Source organism: Notamacropus eugenii, chromosome 6 (genome assembly GCF_028372415.1).
Source record: "Notamacropus eugenii isolate mMacEug1 chromosome 6, mMacEug1.pri_v2, whole genome shotgun sequence".
Taxonomy (NCBI): domain Eukaryota; kingdom Metazoa; phylum Chordata; class Mammalia; order Diprotodontia; family Macropodidae; genus Notamacropus; species Notamacropus eugenii.
Genome location: NC_092877.1, coordinates 76,884,145 through 76,907,883, shown reverse-complemented (window position 1 = coordinate 76,907,883; position 23,739 = coordinate 76,884,145). Strand labels below are relative to the sequence as shown.

The following is a 23,739-nucleotide window of genomic DNA, read 5'->3' as shown; positions in this document are numbered from 1 at the left end:
CGAAGGTATCATTCACATTGAAGTTATTTTGAGAATTTGTATAACACTTCACATTTGCAAAGGGCTTTTAAATAATTTATCTATATTATAGCTCAACTCTGAACAGAAGCTTCTAGTAATGATTAAGAAGGTCATGTCATGTTTATAATTTTGGAGTGAAGGAATTTTTTTTAGCTTATGTGAAATTCCTTGTCCTTGATTCCAAAGTTCAAAAGATTGCCCATGAGTCACCACATTCTTTTAAGTCAGTGCCCTTCCTTTAAGACTTAATGAAATTAGAATATACCTTGGAAATTCAAGCACATTATGGCTCTTCAGCACTAATGAGGCCAATTAAGATAGGGGAATTTATTTCAAACAAACTCTTCATTAAGTTCACAGACATGTAAAAAGATCCTAAGGAGTTAATTTGCTAATAGTTCTTTGTGTTTGTCACTGTCAGCCTGGAGTCTTTGGCTCATCCACATCCACCATACATTCTGGATTTTACAAATGTGAGATCTGGGGAGAAAAAATAATTCTAGAAGTATAAACAAATATTATTTTGTGATTTCCTCACAGTTCTATGAAGAGAGCTGAAATTATTTTCTATTTTGCAGATGAAGATGACAAAGTATAGAGTGCTAGAACACTTATTTTACCAAGATATAATATTGGTGTATAGTCCCTGTCTTGAGAAGAGACAAGGAATGCCCTGGAGCTACTTTTTTTCTTTTTCTGTTTTTTCTTTCTTTTAGAAATTATACTATTATTTGTTTACTAAACCATTTGGAAGCAGTTTTCCTAAATTTCAGGTCTTCAATGTACCATGTAGTCAACAGAAAACCTTTTTAAATGAAGTATTTGTGCAGAAGCAATTTCTCTGCAGTCAAAATTTAAACTTTAAAAATACATGAAAAACATACTTCTCTGAAAACACTCCACTTTGAACAAAGCAGCAAACTAGGAAATGTAGAATGAACACATTTCATTTTCACCACATCTTCATAAAATGTGTAAAAGTCATCATTCACTGGGTGCTGTTCACTTTTTTAAAAGGAGATAAAAAATGTCCACAAGACAAAATTTCTGTACTGATGCATGTGTTCCAGAAATTCACCATGTTCGTACTTGAATTGCAATTAAGTGGACTGGACTCTAGCTGGTGATCTGTATCTCTGCAGTATAATATAGGAATTGTGATTGCCTCCTGTAAATCTGATCCCTGTCTTAGGCAGCTTTGCACCCTTCTCTCCCACCACTTTCTCTATTCCTCCTCACAGTTATCATGTCTCTGGTTATATGCTCCAACATGATGTCAGGAACTGTCCTAGGTAGAACTTCCCATGCTCACCAGTGCAAACCCTCATGAGAACCTGGAATGGTAGTTAAGCATTATTTAAATATAATAGAAGGTCATTATTAAGCATAATAGAAGGTCAGCAATTGAACCATATGTGGAGGATGCTTCTCTGAGATTCCTTTCTGTCGTATACAGGTTCAATTCAATTACATTGAGACAACAGTCACTTCCTGAGAACTCTACCAAGAGGGAGAAGAGGAGCAACCAGGACTTTCTTCTTTGCCATATTTACTCTGAACCCATTTTTCCCTGGACTCTTTTTGTCTCAAGGTTTCCTTCACATCACAGGCTCTGGAGGATGTTTTGTGACACTTGTTCTTATAATAGTGAATAGCCCTCTCTAAAAATTAATTAGGGGCAGCTAGGTGGCACAGTGACTAGAGTGTTGGGCCTGACATCAGGAAGAAAGACTCGTCTTCCTGAGTTCAAATCTGACTTCAGACTCTTACAAACCGTGTTAACCCTGAGCAAATCACTAAACCCTGTTTGCCTCAGTTTCCTCATCTGTAAAATGATCTGGAGAAGGAAAGGCAACCCACTCAAGTATCTTTCCAAGAAAACCCCAAATAAGGTCATGAAGAGTTGAACACCATTGAACAACAATAAAAGTTAGTTAAGTCTGGCTGATTAATTGATAAGCAACTAATAATATCAAGGAAAACACACTGGGATTGGAGCTCAAGTTAGCACCCTTAGAAATATTCTGACATTGTTACTAATTGACTGTATGCCCTTAAGCAAGCTACTTAACCTTAATTTAGAGGGATAAAAATACCTATTGTGTCTTAGATTGTTGTTGTAAGGATCAAATGAGAGTCTGCGTTTGAAAGCGTTTAGAACCTAGCAGGGATTATTTGCCAAACTTCTAGAAACAGTGCTCAGTATTCTTCCCCTTCACTTCTTGGGAATCCATTCACTTATCAACCTTTTGAATTCTGGATTCAGAAATTTATTAAAACTGCCCTGGAGTCAGAAAGAACTGAGTTCAAATCTAGCCTCAGAAATTTACTAGCTGTTTCACCCTGGGCAAATGACTTAACCCTGTTTGCCTCAGGTTCCCCATCTGTCAAATGAGTTGGAAAAGGAAATGGTGAACCACTCCAGTGTCTTTGCCAAGATGTGAGGTCGTGAAGAGTTGGACACAAGTGAAACAACCAAACAAATGAAATAAAGATTTGTATCATGTCTCGTCAGTACAGTGTAATTATTTTTTTCCCCCAGCTTTATTTAGAATAGGAATGTGAAGAGAAGTTGTAGCGGGGGATTGTCAGGGTAATCCAAGACTGAGGCATGGAAGGTCAAGCTTAGCAATAGGATAAAGAGTCAAAGAATTCCATAGAAGAGGATAATGTAGTATTGATCTGATTTACTAAGGAGTCAAGATGAGGAAATTGCTGAGTGTAGTCAGTACAAGGTTAATGACTTAGGAAAGAGTTAAGAGCAATTGAAGGCTATGGAGAAGATTTGAACTCAGGAAGATTTAGAAGAAGGTCAGATATTGAAAGGTAAAGGGAAATGTGAAGTAACAACAGATTCTGATCAGAAAAAATCATTTCTGAGTCCATGAATGTGGAGGCAGGATATCTGTGGGTGAAGGGACAATCAAATATATGACTTTTTCTATGTGCACCTGAGGTGGGGTGGTGAAGTAGGTCATTGGAAATGAGCCAGTTTCGGAAGTGAGAGGTTGGGGTATTTGAGAAAGTGTCACTATGTCAGAGTTCCCTTGTGTGAAGAGGGAAGTTGAGGAGGAGAAAAAGAGAAGCACTGAACTCACTGGGGAAGGAGAGGAAAACCTTGGGTTCCTCCTGAAATTCCCATTTGATTTGTTACTCTAGTGGGTCCCAATGGCAGGCAGGTCTTCCCCTAGTTCTGTCACCAGCTTGTTAAGCATATCTACATAAGTCACTTTTTTTGTTTTAGACCAGTGTTTCTAAGTCCATTGAGTGGTTTTAATAATATCTTTCCATGTCTTCTTGTATCAGAATACTGATATGAAAGCATTGCTATAAAGCTCATTGACCTCCACCAGAAAAATTGATAAATTGGTTTAAAGTGTTATTGTTTTTTATAACTAAGATGTGATTCAGTGAATAGCCTGTTGCACTTGGAGTCAGGAACCCATCACTTTGAATTAACACCTAAATGGTGCCAAGCACTGAGCTAGATGCTGAGAATGCAGACATCAAAATGAAATGTCCTTACCCCAAAGAGCTTACATTTGATTGGGGAATACAGTTGTACCCACATCTAGATACACAAATAATAAAGGAATGAATTCTGCCTCTGAATTTTTAAAAAACTTTTTGGGTGAACTTAATCCAGTTGGACTATCCTCATCTATAAAACTGGGGTAAAAATAAGTGTAGCATATCTATCCCATGTGGATGTTGTGAGACTTAAATGATCTAATGGATATCAGTGTTTTGCCTACTTAAAATCCACATTTAAATGCCACTTATTATTTTTACCCCATTATTATTGACTGTTGAAATATTTAGTTCCTGATTAGCAACATAATGTTGTTCAATTATTTTTCAGTCATGTCCAACTCTTTGTGATCCCCATTTGGAATTTTCCTGGTAAAGATGCTAGAGTGCTTCACCATTTCCTTTGCCAGCTCATTTTACAGATGAGGAAACTGAGGCCAACAGAGTTAAATGACTTGCCAGGGTTACAGTAAGTGTCTGAGATCAAATTTGAACTCAGAACTTCTGACTCCAGGTCTGACACTCTATCCCCTGCACCACCTAGCTGCCCTAGTTAGCAATATAAGCCTCTCCCTCTTAGCTGCTCTTAAGATCCTATCAACCTAGTGTGATTGATTTTTACTGAAGGAAATTCTGTGGCTCTTTCTTTGCTTCAGATGGTCACATCTTTAGATCCTGAAGGGAGAGATGCAGCACGTTCTCTCAGGAGTCCAAATGCAGCAACAGATTTTGCCTCCAAGCAAGTAAGATATGTCATAAAAAAATCAACTTTATTTCACTAGCCCTTTCCTCATTGACATTTGTTATGCCATTTGGCCATTGGTCATTTCAGGCTGATGTATCCTGCAGGGAGAGAGCATCATTTGAAAGAGAAATCACTTGCCAAGTTCACCCATGGTTCTTCTGGTTCAGCTCATTCTCTAGAAAATAAGGACTACAAGTTCATTCCTTTCTCTTTCTCTTCCTAGTTATTTCACCTGTCGTTCCTTGTTCATTAGTCCAAGAAATGAATAATTAGACTGATTGCAACAGGAATAGGATTGGTTTAGGATTGGTCTATGATATCTGTCATCTCAATCATACTTATTAAGGACACTTGAGGACAGTTCCAGGCTTCACATGCTTTTAGCTAGGTTGATTATTCCTAGAAATTAAATGATTTCTTGATGACAAGCTTGGTTATGGAATTTTGTTCTGAGGTTCTTAATGCATTGAACTTCAGCAAAATCTTTTGTTTGGCTCATGTGCATCCTCACCAAATTTTGCTTCTTTGGATGACATTTTGTTAGAATTACATTAGAAATCCTTAGGAACAAGGAATTTTGCCTGCCCCTAGTTTTTTCAATTCCCTCTCTGATGCCTTATAAGCATCTTGGCTCAACATCTTCTGTTGACCATAATGGTTATTTGTCTAATGATTAGCTTTCCCTGGAAGCTCTCCTCATTCCTCTTAGTTCCTGTGTTATCTGGAGAATTATTTAATATAGCTTGGGGGGAAAAAGGGTCTTAGTTGCTTTAACTTTTTATCAAAGCCACATTAAGGAGAATTGGCTTTCGGTTTCCAAAGGCAAGTCCTTTGGATTCTAGGGTCAACCTTCTCTAACATGCTTCAAAGGTAAATTTATCAGGTAATGAGCATGTATGAAAGAACCCTAAGGCATATTTTCACATAGATGTTCCCAGATAAAGGTAGAGGTTCCACTTTTTTGTCTCTTCCTTAGCAGATGATATTTTTAGGCCATTGACATGTAATACAACTCATTTAAAGGACACTCCTGGCAATCTTTTCAGGAATTTTAATATCCATTAGTGATTCCTGAGAGTATCTTTCAAGTCAGTAATATTGTCTTGTTATCCTCCACCATCCTTAATTATTTTGGTGACTGTATTAATCCTGGAAAGTATCTTCTAAAGGAACATCATCCAGTCTGCATGTCACTAAATTTCTTACCCTTTGACACCATTGGGAACAAAAGAAGCATCTTATTCTTTTCTCTGGTTACTCCAATTAATGAATGGGTTCATGATCAGGTGACTGAATATTGACATTTTTGATTGTATTTCAGGTTTGTACCTATCTATACCTTTATCTCTACCTGTGTCCTTATCATTTATAGATGACACCACCATTGGTTTTATTCTTTCTTGTTGTATGGATGGTTTAGACACCGTTACACCTATATTCTTGTGGTCTTCTGCCTCATGCAGCCAGGTAGCTGACCGAAAGACAACAGGCAATTTTGGACTCCTGGCTGAGCTTTCTCCACATGTCCCTCCAAATAGAGGGCAGATGCATCTTCTTGGTACTCTATGATGCTGCAGAATTCTCAGATCTTCTACAAACAAAAAATCTTGGTTTTGTGAAGAGGCTATGCTTAGATTTCAGAAATGTCGGTTTGGGAATCACTGCCCCTCAGGTTTAATCCTTTGGGTAATTGAGCTGTAATGGACCAGAGTTTTTACAGACTTTTTGGTGCACTCAGTTCCAGCACTTAGGCTCTCAAATGAATACTTCTTTTGTGACTCTTTGGACATGCAATTTGCCTAATGTCTGTCCCCAAATGTTCATTAATGTGTGTAAAGGTAGTATGTATATATGTGAAACCTTCATGGGCATTTGATGTTTCATGGGCATGTGATGTTTCCAAAACATGTTTGAATGGAAAATAGCAAGAGCTTAAGGTAAAGCTAAGAGGTCTTTATTCATCCTTGAATCTCAGATACTTTTGAATTCCATGCTCTTAAAGACTGTTGCATCAAACAAAAGCAAAATTCTCTTCCTTTTCTCCCCTATTTATCATATACTGTGATCTAACCTTTGGATTTTATTCTGATAAGCTATATAGTACATTCTTTTGATCTTTTTGTGACACACAGTTTTAAAAAATCATCAACTTAGAACTTGTGGCTCATAAACAAATTTTTTTATTGTTAATCAATAGAATCTTACAACCTTTATTTTTAAAAATGAACTCACTGTACTATGAATTTTCTTTGAGTTCAAATAAAGAAAATTTCACTAGAAAGCTACACCTAGTAGGTAGAGTACTGGCCTTGGAACCTAGTTCAAGTCTATCTCCCAACACATGTTCGGCCGTGTGACCATGGGCAAATTACTTACCGTCTTGAAAAGTTTCCTCATCTGTGAGTTTCTTATACCAAAGAAATCAGAGTTCCAGTCTCTATCTCCAGTCTTTATTCAGCTAGCAAGAAAATTTGTTATGAGAAACTTTCTTTCTTTGCAGTACAGTGCCAAAAATATAAAAAGTTGAAAGATGTTGGGTAGAGGCCACAGAAGTACTGGAGATTAAAGGAACAATTCTCAAATCCAATAATCTTGCATGACAAGCATCCCTACAAAGGCTAAGATAGGGTGAAATGTATTCTGGTGCATGCACTAAGTAAGAACTTTCCTTCTACATGTGCTCTGCTGATTTATCCAGTTTTTAGGGGTCAAGTGGATATGTGGCTGCAAATTTCTTGATTATAGTGGACAAAAAGCATGGTTAACAATTTCAATGGCAAATAGCCAAGACCAGGGAGGTCCAGAAGAGAATGATGATCTGAATAAGTTAGGTGCTTTCTAAAATGAATATACTGAAGTTTGGATGCTTTTCAGATCTGGTATCTGCAAAAAGGAACGTTTTTTCAAGTGACTGAGCTGGTTAGTCTCAAGCTGTATATCCTACCTACTTTATTACTGGATTAGAATTAGTAATAATCACACAGCCCAAAACAAACTGGCCTAAAGAATTTGTTGAACAGGAAACTCTCTCTTCTTTGTTGACTTCATATCTTGAGTAAATAAGTGCTTGTTCTGTACTAATGAATCTAAGACAACCTCTGATTTCATTACAGTTGGACTTTTTAGCTTCAGCTTCTCAAATCTTGTAAGTTCCTAGAATTTAGAGCTGCCAAATTTATGGTTTATTTAGACAGGCATATTTGTGCCTGAGGTTGCAGGAAAAAAGCAAAAAACAAGCAAGTAGCTAACTACTTGATCATCAGATTGGGATATATCTATATCTCTAAAATGTATATATATGTATATATATATATATACATGCATAGATCTGTGTAGCTATATGTGTGTATATCTGTTTCTCTGTCTCTCTATGTATCTCTATGCTTTTTCTGTTTATCTCTTTATGTATGTATGTCTCTATCTATCTTTCTGTCTATGATTTGTGAGGGCTGTCAATTTAGAATTATTAAAATGACCAAACAGGTGCTGTACTTTTAGAAATCGTTTAGTGAAATCTAGGTAGTTTATAGGCTTTGTGTCTGTAGGCAGAGAATATGAGGATCTATCTTAACTCTAGTGCTCCTTTTAATAAATGTTCTATCTTCTCAACATCTATACTTCTCTTTGAAAAAATCAGGCAATGGCAGTCTTCACAAAGCCCTGATAAAGTCCTGACATGAGTCTGAAGGGCTTTTACAGACATTAAAGAGATGGTTGTTTCTGTGGGTCACTTTTTCTCCCCCTTGGAATTGTCAGCTTGTTATGCCTTTGTTGAAGAAAAGAAAAAAAATATTGTTTTATTGAGCACCATTGGAAACTGCCATACTCTTTGAAAGGCACTTCAGGGAAAGGATCTTGAAAAAGCTCTTTGCTTGTACACACTGATCTCTAACTTAGCCTTTGTTTATGACTGAGAAACATTTAAGGTACCCAGAGATTTTTATCTACACGTGGACAAAAGCCAGGAATATTATCTAGTCCTTTTGTTTTACTTACTCTTTATAAGTCACTCCTTTCCGAGGTTCATGAAGCAACATAAGCATGTTGTACTAGCATAGAACTGGGGAGAAGGGCTGGACAAAAATTGTAGCTTTACCTTTCTTCACTTGGACAACTAATTTTAGTTGTTCTGATCTTTTCTTTTTTAAACTTATGTAAAATTGGATAATGATAATATAGACCTGCTGATGTACACCACAGATATCTATCAAAAGTGCTTTATTTTGCTGAATTTTAAATTTTTGTTACATATACATACACATACACACATATCTAGTATAGTTATACCTTCTACATTGTGGCTTTCCCCAGTGCGGTTTTGGTATATTGTGGGTTGGCATAAGAAGTTAAATGGTAGCTTTTTGAGAGTTTTGTGGAAGTCAGAGATGGCATGAAAAGGCCAGTAGATGGCACAGAAAAAGTTCAGAAATTCAGAAATGCATAAAATATATCTATAGTATTATATAATATCAAAATATTTTATCTATTAAGACCATAATAATTCAGACTTCTCCTATGGTATGAAGGGTGGGCCAGGATTTTTACATGGATTTTCCAGATTGTGATGTGGAAAGGATAACTCTATTAACTAATTATTATACATTTTTATATTTTTGTTACACATTATATACTTTTATTTATATTAAATTCTTTTTTGTTTCTTCCTGTGATTTTTTTAAAAAAGTTCTGACTTAAAGACTCTTACAAATGCAGTTGTCAGATGCTGTGGATTTATTCATATTAGATGCACAAGCAGGAGATTTTAATGCCCATCTTAGCATATTTAATAATAAGTTGTGAATCATAACTGTTGATAACTATTAAAAATCCAGTTAAAATATTTGACTACCGCCAACAGCCATGAATTCTGTGATTTAAAGATAGTCTTTCTAGAGCTGTAAAGGCACTTATTAACATTCAGTGTTCTCCTCAGAATTCCTCCCCCAGAACGCTTTCTGACTTGCCTTTTCCCTTTGCAATCTAAATACTTTAATTATTTTTCTATAGATCTACTTTATTTTATGTTTCTGGGCAAAAGGTGCCAACTTTTGGATATTGATTATAATGATCAGTCTTAAAGCTTGAGATTAGTGTGTAAAAGTGACCTGGGACCCCTCCAAGTGACACTACACTTGCCAACCAACTCTTAAATATTGCGAAGGGCCTCTCTTTGCTCTCATTCCCTCATGGATCAAATCATTAATGAACACTTTTTACTCTTGACAGGCCCGGATAAGTTTACAAAGTTTGTCCCCTGTTGTGTTTCAACTATCTTGTGATAGCGATGCCTGGAGAATCAACATATCGACACCCTCCTCCAAGCTTATATTAAATTCTGAAGGATTATTCAAAATTGCACCATGTTGTGAGCAATTAAACCCTTGAAAGGCAAAATAAATTCACTCTCGGCACTAGCAGCTCACCCACGACTTGTAGCCTGAATCAGGCATTTTTTAGTTCTATTACAAACAGATGAGTTTTAGCTCAGACATACTTTTCAGAATGTAGGAGTGGCTCAAGAAATCTTCGGCAAAATATTACATGATGGAGAGGAGGGAGCAAAGATAAATTATTTTAGCATTATTAGGAAAATGAATAACAAGGTAGAAAGTCCCTGAAATGAGCAAAAAGTTGTATCATATGGTGAGAGGGAAAACAACCTAAGAGCTTCCTGAGGCATAATTAGAGGTGCATCATTTCAACTGTATGACTTGGTCCGTGTTGCTCATGTGTGCTATGCAAAGACTGAGGAGAAGGGTTAGGCTGTGTATTTTTAGCCATGGTCCTACATTAATTAGATGAGAGCTTGCTGTTCATATTTCACATCATATGAGCATAATCTTAGAGAAAATCTCTGTCCCCTTATATGGACTTTTCTTAAATCCTGGAAATGATTTTTAAGAAAAACACCTACGTAAATTTCATGATGGCATCGTAGCTTTCTTTGTACCTGTGATAGAATTTTAAAAATAGAGTAATTTACAGCACATTTATTTCAGTGAAGGGTGAAAGAGGGAAGTATTAACGTTTAATCTCTCTAACATGACCTATGATGACCAATCAAAAGCTATGTTAAAGGGAAATTTGTGTGGACTGAGCTCCATGCTTTGGACACAGCCATTTGAAATGTATATGAAGAAGTTAAACGGAAGTATTAATAAAGGCACATGCTGAACAACAATTCCATTTTCTTTGTCTATTTTTTCAAAATAAATTTCATGGCCTAGGCAGGGCGCAGAGCTAAGGGGAAAAAAATCCCAAGGCTTCTGTGAGTAGCTTACTGCTAAAAGGCCTGGATGCTTCCCCTTCTATCTACTCTCCCATACTCTTCCCTTTTGGCCCCATCTTCTCTCACCCCTGCCCAGGAAAATACATTCAGCTTCCCTATATATATAAACCAATAATCCTACAGCTAATCCACAATGTATTGATTAAAAAAATCATTTTCATTGAACATGTATCCAAATGGCGCTAAGGCCTGTAACAAAACAAAAAAAAATTCTGTGTATAATATAAAACCCTTACAAGGAATAAATCTAAAAGTACCTTTCAGATGTAAATGTAATGATTAGAAAAATAAGAAAAATTTACTTAATTTGTCCTAAAGCAGATCTACTCTTTAAAAAAATATCGGAAATGCAATGAAAAATCTTGTGACATCTGGAATATGGAAATAAAATTGCTGATTCAGTAGCATTGTGAACCTGCAAAAACATTTCCTTGGTGAAATCTTAAAAAGGTAGCAATTAAAATAAAGCTTTTAAGCATCAAAATGAAGAAATGACAAGTGGGTTGATTTGTAAACATTTATTTGTAAACTTACTTTATGAAAAAGAAGGCCTAGACACAGAAATGTACATGTACAGATGTTTTGTCCTCAGTAACAGCAGGACAAAGAATACAGGTTCCAATCATATGTTCAAAATTTGTATTTGCTTAAATGAATACAACCTCTAATTTTTTTAGCCTCTTTTCATATGGTTTTCTTTGCCTCTAACTAGAATAGGAAGATCTTGGTTACAAAAGAAATTTGGTAAAAGTGGTTATACTTTTCATCCTTTAATAACTGAACTTTTTCTTTTCTCTGAAATAATAGCTCCTTTTCTTTTTTAGCTACGGGTGGCATGCTTGTCATGTGATATGGCTCAGAGACAATATTTACTTTGAATTCTCTTATTGAGTGAATAGGTTTGGAGCCTCCGGGCTAGGTTCTATTGGACTTCCGCTTGACCTAGAAATCCTTTGTAACTCTTATTAATATGTTGGGAGAATAGTTTTTTTCCCCATTTGATTGTATTCTGAAAAGCACTTTTTTAACTCGAATATAATTTTGGCAGGCACATGTATCCAAAAGATACAAAGGCCTGTATTTAACAAACAAGGAAAAAAAAAACCCAACCCTAGAAAGCCACACCTCAGAGCCAAGAGATATTCATCTTGTTACTGCAACAAATTTGTACTTCAGTAACCTTTACAAATCTCGAATAAAAGCTAAAGTTCACCCCACTCCCTACCCTCATATCTGATGAAAGCAGAAAATTATAAAATCAAGGCAATTCCATATTCCAGGGAGGGACACACAATTATCTCTGCTGCCAAATGAATAAACTTTCCAAAGAAATATGTCGGCTGGATCCCAAATTGTGCCAATGGTATACAATGAAACTCCTCTTAAAGGAATACCTGATAAAGAAATAAATCGACTAGAGTAGTGAATTTACTTTCCACTGAATCTATGCATTTGCAAGATCTCTGTATTGTGCCTGCAAATAACATTTATTTCTGTACTGTAAATATGCAAGAGTTCATTTTAATAAAAAGTAAGTCCTAAAATAAGATAAAACCCATGACTAGACTTGCATTTGAAGATTTAGAGTGCATTCATCTGCTGGTTTTCGGTATAAATATTCATTGGTTTAGTGCTCTCAGGTGTTAGAACTTTTAATCTGCATTCAGATGGAGGTGCTTTAATCAGAGAGTTCATAAAAGTCTGCAACTTTTTTTCCCCTTTATAAAAAATAGAGTATTAGATAGAACAGAGAGTAAGGCTTCAAAACAACCCACCCAGCTAAACTACATTGCTAGGGGGAAAAGAGTAAACACCAAATGCCATTTTGTACCCTAATATCAATATTCTATTAAAAATAAATCTCTTACTGTTAGACTGAAAAGTCTCAAAAACCTGTCACTTGACTGCAGTCTTCAGAGATGACTGATAATGGGTAAAAAATCCCAAAGCATCTGTTTACCATGCCCTCACACAAACTGTTAGGAATGTTTTAAAATGTCAGCAGTAATGTATGCATGTGTATTAGCTGTTATAAAGCTAGAGAAGCAGCACACCGGCAGGAAGTACTATAAATTAGGGCGGTCAGGTAAACAAGGGACAAGAGGAACATATTTAAAGTACCTATTTGCCTGGCTTAAAAAAAAAGCCTGGGAATGAATGGCAGCGTTTGGTTTATGAGTACCTGGGAAAAAGCCAAACAGGATTCTGCATAGAGCTTTCAATCACAGGAAGGTTAACCCTCAAAGAGCCTGAATTTCAGGTCAGTAAGGAAGGGAAAAAGATGGTTTAGGTGTATTCTGCGTATGAAGAGATAACCTATTACTTTCAGGAAGCTAAGTATACTTTGAGAAATCTTTGAGGTAAAAATGTTGACTAGATAATGTGATTGTTCAGTAATGTCAAGAGCGGCTATATTTCTGGAGAATTCTGTACTATTTAACCACTTTAAAGGGTGACGTTCCATGTTGCCTGAGCACAGTCTTTGAAACACCGGGCCCTCTTCAAAATGAACTTTGCCTAAAGTCAAAGGGTCCATCTACCCCAACGCTGTAATAGGCTCATAACTGGCTTTGACAAGGCCACTTTTCTGTCATGGTTAACTCATTAATTTGCACTAATTAGGAAGGAAGGCCAGTCTGAATTACGGAAAAGACTAAATGTTGGACCGTTTGAAAATAAACACAATTTTATTATTTCCAAGCACATACGTAACGAACTAGGCTAGTTGCCTTCTAGAGGCCCTGCTTTAATGAGTAGATAAGAATTGATTTGTGATTAGCACCTCGAAGCACCTGTCTTAATCATTACCATCTTGCTGTAGACTAGAAGTTGAGTCTTACCAAGGTAATAAGGTAAGAATAGTTTGTTTCCTCTTCTTTAATTAATTAATTTTTGTTTTTAAAATTTTATTTTTAATTTGTGGAATAAAATAAGTATTTCCATAACAGTACAATAAAAAAGATATTTGCACATGAAACTTCAAATCTACTATGCATGAGCTGCTTCCTTTCAAACATACAACAAAATGATCATATAAATTTCTTCTTTTTCTTTTTTCTTCCCTTCCCCCCACCCTAGAGATAGCTACCATTAGACCCAAATAGGTGTATGTGCTTAGGTGTGTATAGCTATATATAGGTATGCATGTGTGTTTATACACATATACATATATGCATACAAACACTTGTATATATACACACATATATACATATATATGTAAAAATATTGTATACATACTTCTGTTGATCAGTTCTTCCTCTGGATGCAGAAAGCGTCTTTCTTCATATATCCTTTATAGTTAATTTGGGTATTTATAATGGTCAAATTGACTTATTCGTTCAGTCATTCTTAAACAGTATTACTGTTACTGTATATACCACAACTTATTCAGCCATTCTCCAATTGATGGGCATTCCTGCAATTTTCAGTTCTCTGCCACCACAAAAGGAACTGCCTTTTCTCTTAATCATCTTTGGAAATAAATAAATAAGTAAATTTTTATATATGATATTAAGTCCATAGGTACTATTTGTGCCCACCCTGTGATATAGCCTTTCAAGCTATTGTTCTGATCAGCCACAATTAGACACACTATACCTTGACCCCAACATAGGGATGTCATTTTGGTCCTCTTTGAGAATGAAGGACAACTGCTGTAACATTAATTGGCTCATCAATTCCTCAGTGTTTTGCCAGAAGTACTAGGGTAATTTTAACCTGTCTCTGTGAATTAGCAAAAATTCAAAGTTAGTTATATTTTAACATATTTATATAATTGTGTGAATTGTAGATATAAAGACCTGCACAATGAAAATTAGAAATTTTTTTCAAGTTTTTTCCTCTAATTAAATGTGAAAAATATGAAAACATGTTTTGACGCCCTCCTTTTCCTCCTTTTTTTTAAGTGGAGGAGAGATTGAGGGTAGGGAGGGGAGACTTGTTAATTTGTAAGACCTTTTTTAGATTTTGAGGGATTCCAGGAACATATCATAAAAGTTGTATCCAAGATTTCATTCTCTGGGGTCTCAATTGTGAGGCTTAGTAGAGTGGATGATTGTGTTTGTGCCCTAGTGGAGACATTTGGAAGGGATGGACTGCTTCTTTCCATGAGTGCTTGCTTCTGTACCTGCTTCTCTCAGGTTTCCATGGGAGCAGTGATGGTGATTTCTTCACCTTTGGTGCTTCCTTCTCCTGATGGCCACTTTCTCCACCAACCCTGACCCACACCATTTGACCCAAGTGCAGATATTGCTGATTACACCTCTGGATTTCAATGTAATAAACCCAAATACTCAGATTAAAAGAGATTTCATGAAATATTTTCTGATTCTTCTTAGAATCAGAATATGTATATTTCAAGGAACCAGAGATCGTGTAGTCCCACCCTTTTTATGGATGAAAGTTCCCTTGGTGACCAGTAGAATTACTGGTCTCCTCATCCAGCCCTGTGTGTTTGTCTTTCATTGCTGAAGAAGACCGTGCCATCAGAGAAATGATGACATGACTTGCACTTGACTTTGTTTTGAGTGAGGGAGGGCTGTACAGGTCACCAAACTCACTTCTCCTCCAGAGCCACTTGGATCCAGTGACCAGATATTCATCAGGATGACTGGAGATGACCCAGGATGAGGCAATTGGGGTTAAGTGACTTGCCCAAGGTCATCCAGCTAGTGAGTGTCAAATGTCTCAGGTGAGATTTGGACTGAGGTCCTCCTGACTCCTGCACTGGTGCTCTATCCACTGCACCACTTAGCTGCCACTTGTCCAGCACTACTTTTAACAGAAAATCATGGTGTGGTGCAAAGAGTACTGATCTTATACATAGATCTCTTTGGTACTTATTTCCTGTATGATCTTGGGCACTTTTTTGATTCTTCAACTTACTTATCTTTAAAATGGGTGCAGTGAGATTTTTACCACTTACTTTGTTGGAATTGTTGGGAAGAGGGCATTTTATAAAATGTGAAATACTCTATAAAAATGAAATATAATAATAGTCAATATTAGATTGGTTGCACCAGCAACTTACTTAATGAGTGACCTTGGGCAAGTCATTTAGGTCTTTTCTTTTAGTGGAGCCCTAGTTTCTTCATCTCTAAAGTGAGATGGAATAGGTATATTCTGGGTTTTGTGGGGGAAGGGTATTGCAAATTTCAAAGCCTCACAGAGATATGAATCATTATGATGATGACCATGTTCCTTTTTAAAAAAATTTCCCCCTAAGATAAATATAGCGGCATGTTTCTCAGTCATCAGTATTCGGAGCCTCCCTGCTAGATGACAATTAATAACAAGTCTAATAAGGAATTTACTTTGTAACCTGCTCTTTGCTGAACTCCTCACGACTGCCCATTGTTTCTAACAATGCCTTACATGACACTCATTTAGAGCTTTCCTAAGACTATTGACAGAAGTAGGCACTCTTTTCGTCAAAAGACTATATATTCATAACGTATTATGAAAAATTGAAATTCAGTCTCATTGATATTCACTGCAATCTTGGGATTCTTTGTATTCCTTTGTAATATCTCTTCCTATGATAATGGCACCTTTGGTTTTAATGTTCTTTTCCAGTGGAGATACTTTTCCCCTCACAAAGTAGTTTTTATTTACAAACAAATATTTGAATACTGTAGGAGGGTGATTCAGGATTTTAAAGTCATTGGGGTTGGGTCACCATATTAAAGTGACAAAAATTTCTGGAATTCAGGTAACTATCTTTTAGTTTGTCTGCTTTTGTCATTTGAGTTTTCCTAAAGCAGAATACCTCTTTATAGAATATCTGTTTTTTGAGTAGTCTTATCCACTACAACTAATAGAAAACAGGACACATGGTTTGGATAGGTTCTTGAGGCCAGTGACATTTCATGAGGAAAAGAGAAAAAAAGTCTTTTGAAAGATTAAGAAAGGCACAGTGTAGTCATGACTATGAAAGACAGAAATAAATTTCTGAGAAAAGCCTTGTTGTTCATTTAATCATCTAGATTATTTGATCACTTGTAAGCTGATACCTTGGTCAGCTACCAAAGGTGTCAAAAAGAAGGTGGAGAAGTAACTTGCATTGGAGTTGTCTCTGCAGTGGAAAAAAGCCATTTAAATCTTTCCTAAAATTAAAGTAGCTAGAGTAAGCAGGTTTCCAGGTGTGATGGGAGGTACAGAGCAGAAAGTTCTCCTGTTGCTCTAGATTCTGCCTTATTTCATTAACTCTTATTTAAATATCTTATATCAAAAGTAACTGATAGACTGACTTTTGAATGCCAAAAGTATTCATCAGAGATTCAAAAAAATTATTTTACCTACTTGTTGGATATCTATTAATACTACAAGTAAGCCATCTATGGAGTATTGGGAAGCTATCTGTATTAGAAGAATAGCTATGGTGAATAACTGTCTTTGTGGTAGTGGAACAGTGATTCCCATGCAGTGTTATTTTATAAAGCTCTTGGTCTCTCTCTCAAATGGTCTTCAGCTTAGAATTCCTATATAACTGTCTCACATTTGGATTTTCCACTTTATTGAAATGTGTTGATTTTTGAGATATCATGGATTCAATGTTATGTATCTCATGTGCCAGTGATCCCTGAATGGACTCCTTCTCTTGACTTGTGAAGTTTTCCTAGGACCAATTTGTAGGTACAATTTCAGTTGGTTTTATTTGCTTTCTACCTGTTGAAGAAGCTCCCTTTATGGAGACATTTATATTCATCAACTTATAGTCTTACAAGTTGCTTTGGGGGCACTGAGAGATTTAGCTAAAGGATTTGTGACTGTAGGCAAGCAGCCAGTATAATTCAAAAGAGGGGCATAAATTTCCTAGTGGGGAGGACTTTATCCACTATGCATGTTGATTGTTTGGTAGAATATCCTAATTAGGGGAATTCAATAAATCAGGGGAGCAAATCTTCATAGGTAGACCATGGCTGAATTAGGATCACCCATCATAGCAATTTGAATGAGGGCTCTCTATGTGAGTTAAAATTGGGAGGCTTGATTCATTTATCCAGCTCAGTACAGTCCCTACATTTGGTAATAAATGCCTTTCAGAATGAATGATTATCTAGTAACTTTGCTTGATCTCTCCACTAAGGAAGAGAAAAGAAGAAAAGCCCTATAAACTAAAGGTGTTCATATGAATTTTATTAAAATTTACTCTGAGGGATAGCTCATTGGCACAGTAGATAGAGCACCAGCCCTGGAGTCATGAGAACCAGAGTTCAAACATGGTCTCATACTTATTAGCTGAGTGACTGTGAATAAGTAACATTACCTCTGTTTGCCTTAATTTCTTCAGCTGTAAAATGGGTATAATAATAGCAGTTATATCTTGGTGCTGTTGTGAGGATCAAATGAGATAATATTTGTAAGAAGTACTTAGCACAGTGCCTGGCCCAGAGTAGGTATAAATGCTTATTCCCTAGAAAGAAGATGTTCTATAGTTTTTGGTTGTCAGCTCTTCATAGTCTGTCCTAATGAAAGAGAATGAATTAAAAAGACACCCACAGGTAATCTCAAGGTGTCCCAGAGCACCCTACTTTCAGCTCCCTCTCTTACCAAAATTTTGTGAGTGTTCCTCTAATAACCAAAATGATTATGCAGGTAAGATTTCTTTCATATAATCAACAAAAATAAGACTTTTTCTGCTATAAAACAATCAATGAATTGATATATATTTTTTATTTTCCTTTTATATGCTGGACATTGTTTTAGGTGCTGGAATGACAAATACAATGAATGAAACAATTCCTATTGTCAGGGAACACACATTATAACAGGGAGATAACAAGGCCATATATAAGTACAGAGAAATCAAATACAATACAATAAATACATACAATTACTTTAGTAAAATTGCTATTTACAATTACTGCAGTAAAATACAAAGTCATTTGAGACAGAGGACTCTAGCAGTTGAAGGGATCAGGAAAAGCTTCATGTAGGAATATATTGCTTAAACTGTTGTCTTGAAGGAGTCAAAATGATTTTTGGGTCATGTTGGTAAGGAGGGAGTGCATTCCAGGTTTGTGCGACAACGTATGCAAAAAAGCTTGGAGATGGCAGATGTAGTATCAGGTGCGAAAAATTAAGAGAATGGTGGAAATCACTATTAGAGAAAAACTGTTGACCTGATTCCTAGGACTGAATCCATTTTTATGAGGGGGTGTGATCATCCCTGTGAAACTTTTCTGCATTCTCCTTCCCTAAGTGATGTCCCCCTGTCATCTCTCATAGCATTTCATTCGTCACTCTCCTTTGTTCTTCACATTCTGTATGATTGTTATCTGTGTCCTTGTCTTATGTCCCCCAGAGATGACAGTCTGACTGGATTATAGTGGACATGGAGAAATAGGTTGGGGCAAATTTGAGAAGGACTTAAAAAGTTAAACAGAAGACTTCATATTTTATCTTAGAGGTGATAAGAAGCACTGTAATTTGTTGAGTAGGGAAGTGAAATGATTGGATTTACCTTTAAGGAAAACTGTTTCAACAGCAGTATGGGGAAAGCCTCAAGCAGACAGACCAATTAGGAGACCTGTTATAATAATCTAAACAAGAAAGACAGCTACATATATTTATTAAGTGCTTACTGTGTGCCTGGCATTGTGCTAAATTAGTGTGGGTACAAGTACAAACAAAAAGAAAGTCAGTACCTGTCCTCAAGGAACTTACATTCTGATGAGACAGATAACATAAAAAAAGGGAGCTGAAAAAGGAAGGGGGAGAGAAAGATACTAGAGCACTGGGGTGAAGTTCAGAGAATAAAAAGCAGGAAAAGAGAAGGGAATGAAGGACAGTGAGCCTGTGCCCCTAGCTCCATGTGGAGTCCCTGTGAGGAACTTACCAATGGAAGGTGGAGGCCATCAAAGAATGAACTAAGGTTTTAATTATGGGAGGAGAGCAAAAAGAGCTTGGATGCATGAGATGTTGTAGAGGTAGAAATGGCAAATTTGGCATCTGATTGATTGCCCCTAGAAAGCAGAAGACATGTCAATATGATGAATCCCGGAGACTGGAGGAATGGTGATGCGTAAACACGTGCACCCTCATAAACACTTGCTGATCTATTCCTGGGAATGGTTTCTTTTTTTAGGATGAAGGATTATCATTACCTCTAAGGTGCCTTTCTTAATTCCCCCATCTTTTAAGTGATCTGTCCTCACTATCATTTTTCCCAGCCTTTGGCTTGTAGCTCTTCTGGTACACGCTACAGTCAAATTTGGATGATAGTTTCTTGCACACTTGACATTTCCCCTAGTTAATTTTAAACTCCTCAAGGGCAGAAATTCAGTCTTACTTATCTTTTTACATCCCTTAGTGATTAGTTTAGCAGATAGTTAATGAATGTTTGTTGACTTGATTGTTAGATCAAATTATTTTTCTGTTTCCTTTCCCAGAAAATTCTGTTTGCCAGTTTCTTCACTGAGATAATACCGTACGTCATTCCCCAACTCCTATCTTAGTCTCCTTCTGTTCTCTTGAAATGCAGTGCGTTACATTTCATTTGAAATTCAGTGATTTAGAAGTCATAAATGTATAACTTCATCACACCTATTTAGAAATTAGTACTTAATAATGTTTTCTTTCATCCTGAAACCTTCTCTTGAGCCAAGGACTGACAAACTTTGGTGGTGTTCTTGAATATGATTCAGTCAAAGTATAATGTAGGAAGTGAGTATCCTTGTTTACCTCAAATGTGTTAATATGGCACATCTTGTGATAGTAATGAGAAATCCATCTGGACTTTTCGTGCTAGGACTTGAAAACTTATTTTCAAGGCTGACTAATGATCAATACAACTGAAGGCTGGGGAGATTTGTGACTTTCCCAGGATTACATAGTTGGGATCTTTTGGATCTGATGTTTAAACCCAAATCCCTCCTGATTCATTCTGACCCCTAACAACACAGTCTTTCATACCCTATCATCCCACAATTTCTATCCCAGGACCTCATCTATGAAATGGAATTAGATTATATTATCTAAGTCCAGGCCTCATTTTTTGGTCTAGGTCTCTGACCTTATTTTTTGTCTATAAGTAGGAAATTTTGCAGCAAAACGCTATATTAGGAGGTGCTCTGGTGTAATTTAGATACAATATTGTTATGGTATTTGTTATTCAGTCATTTTTAATTATGTCTGATTCTTCATGACCCTGTTTGGGGTTTCTTTGTCAAAGATACTGGAGTGGTTTGTCATTTCGTTCTCCAGCTCATTTTACAGATGAGGAAACTGAAGTAAACAGGGTTAAATGACTTGCCCAGGTTCACACAGCTACGAAGTTTCTGAGACCAGATTTGAACACAGGAAGATGAATTTTCCTGACTCCAGGCCCAATAAACTATCATTATATTATATTATGTTATATTATGCCATATTATATTATACCATATATTATATTCTGATGTGCTTTAATATTAAAAGATCTGTGGTTTCATTAGTGAAGACACTTCTATCATCTGATGCAAACTTTTGAATCTTCTTCTACTTGGTCTTTGAGAGTATTGGTGGCTCAAATAATCCATCAGACAATGAGCCTCTGAACTTAACTTGTATGGTCTTCAGAAAAAAAGACATAAAAACTTATATTCAAAGCATGTGTCTCCTAGAACCTTGTAGAACTTAACCTCTATTTGCATAGGATCACCTCCATACTCACAATGAGGTATTGGAGGAGGACTTACTGTTGCATATAATAAACTAAAATGAAAATACGGATTTTTAAAATAGTTTATCTGTAGAAGCAAGTTTTATCTAGAATATTGTGTTCAGTTCTGTGTGCCACATTTTGGGGGAAATAAAATCGTAAAATTTACAAAGCTGAGCAATCAGTAAGGAAGAGCAACTGGAGTATATGCCTTATCATATTTTGTTGAATGAACCCTGGATGTTTAGTATGGAGGAGATTAATGGAGGGATTAGCAATCCCTGTTTTCAGTTATCTGCAGGGCTCTCGGATGCCAGAGTAATTACATTGGTTCTGCTTAGGCTCAGAGGGCAGAACTGGGAACAATGAGAAAAACCTGAAGAGAGGCAGATTTAGGCTTCATGGTAGGACACATTTCATGACAATTAGTTATCCAAAAGTGAAAGAAGATGCCTCTGAAAACACTAGGTTTCCCTATCACTGGGTATATTTGGGAAGAGCTTGAGTGACCACTTGGTGAATGACCCTGGTTCTTCTGTTTGAAAAATTGATTAAATACCCATGTGGTGTTCTTGGGCTTTTTTCTCTTAGCTATAAAAAAAATACTGTGTTACAGACTCATTAACTAGTTAATTTAACAAATAGCTATAAATCTTGATTTGTGCCACGTGACCTCTGAGGTCACTTTCAACTTTGAAATTTCAGTTGTACTGCTTGCAACTAATCTAGTTTGCCTTATCTTAAAACCTACATGTAGAAATAAACATATAAACAATGATATAACATTAGCATTTTAAATATCTTTTAAGAGATTTATGTACTTATTTCATTTGTGTCTCTTAACTCATGTAGCTTTCAGCTATTATACTGTATTATGTAATATTATAGCACATAATGGTATGTGAGTTCCCAAGGGAAGATAACATCCATTCATTCACCTATTTTATTCACTAGGTGGTATGTGTGTGTGTATGTGTGTGTGTGTGTGTGTGTGAGCATGAATGATCCTTGCCTTATAGATGGATATGCTCCAGTTGTCATATTGGAATATAAAACTTTGTTTTAATAATTTAGTGCATACTGGCTTTAAAAGTTAGGAATATAAGACATCTTTGAAGGGGGAAGTTGAACCAGATATTCTGTAAGGATCTTTTTGGCTAAGCCGATGAGTGCAAGAATTGTGTGGTGGTTTTACGAAATTCTGTGATTCTGTTTTGTTCACTCTAAATCTGAGATTGTGATATTATTAGTCAGCTAATTTTAATCTTATTTGAAATCACAAATAACATTTCAGCAACTAAAAGTAGTCCCTTCCAATGTCTCTCATCATAGGTTAAATATGACTCCAACTAACTCACCAGAAGATATTGCTAAGCAATTCATGGAATCATTTCAGTTGCATTTTCCTCCCAGTGTTTTCTTTCCTTCCACCTTATGTCAACCTTTCATTGTCATCTGAAGACATGACTTTCATTTTTTCCTGCTTTATTAATGTCTAGTCACTTCTCACAAAAAGTATTACAGTACTAACCTAACTGCATGTACCTTGTAGATCAGGCATCATAGACTTATGCTGAGATGAATGCTGATGTAAATACAATTACCTTTCAGGAAGTGATCATTTAAGAAATATACGATGAATAACACAGAATTAAGACAGATGTGTTGTTTTGTGTTATGCCCAAAATAACAGGCAAGTAGGTGTTTATCTCATTTTGGATCAAGACAAAAATTGGTTTTGGAGTGATTCATCTGTGATCCTGCTTAAGCTGTACTGTTAATTTCTTTTTTGACTTCAAAGTTGGTCATGGTATTTATTGTAAAATTACGGCAGTGCTGCTTCGCCTCTGCATTTGCATGTTTATGCAGATTATGGGAGTATGGGCTGGTTGTGCAGGGCAGCAGAGGCTCCATATCTTCTGTGTTAGAACTTTGAAGAGGAATGTCATCAGAATCCACTTAAATTATTTTCCGTCTCACATTCAGAAACATCATGGTGTGATGAAAAGAGTGTTGATCCTAGAATCAGGATAATTGGATCTGAATTAGGATTTTTAAACAAGTCACTCAAGTTCTTTGAATTTCAGTTTCATTATGTTTGAAATGGAGAATCCAATACTTGCATTAAAATAGTAATAAAAATACCAAGAGTAAATGGTAGAGAAATTCCATTCAAAATATACAAAATATGTAGGAGTTAATAAATAACCAGACTTTTATTAAACATGTCCTATATTCCTGTGTTCTACCAAGACATAGTTAAGACAGAAATCCAGTTACAAAAGCTTTTCACTCAGAGGTCCTACTGCCAATCATGTTACTTAAGGAGAATGGGGACAGAAAAAAAGATTTTGAACAGACCACAATATTTATGGCAACATTTATTGTGGTAGAAAAAAATGGAGGTAGTGGGTACCCATTGATTTGGGAATGGATAAAGGAAATGCGTTATCTGAATATAATGGAAAATTATTGTATCACAAGAAATTGTGAATGCAAGGAATTCAGAGA

At 36.1% G+C, this 23,739-nt stretch overlaps 1 protein-coding gene across 5 annotated transcripts in view; it reads left to right on the top strand.

Annotated features, from left to right (window-relative positions):
- Positions 1-23,739, top strand: part of PPARGC1A (PPARG coactivator 1 alpha) — a 779,791-nt gene that overhangs the window by 340,739 nt on the left and 415,313 nt on the right. For 2 of the 5 annotated variants that reach the window (XM_072620373.1, XM_072620374.1), the window contains exon 3: positions 4,209-4,295. The exons of the other annotated variants lie outside the window; for them this stretch is intronic. In XM_072620373.1, coding sequence (XP_072476474.1) covers positions 4,209-4,295 — 87 coding nt within the window. The remainder of the gene's footprint in view (positions 1-4,208; positions 4,296-23,739) is intronic. 5 annotated transcript variants of the gene reach the window in all.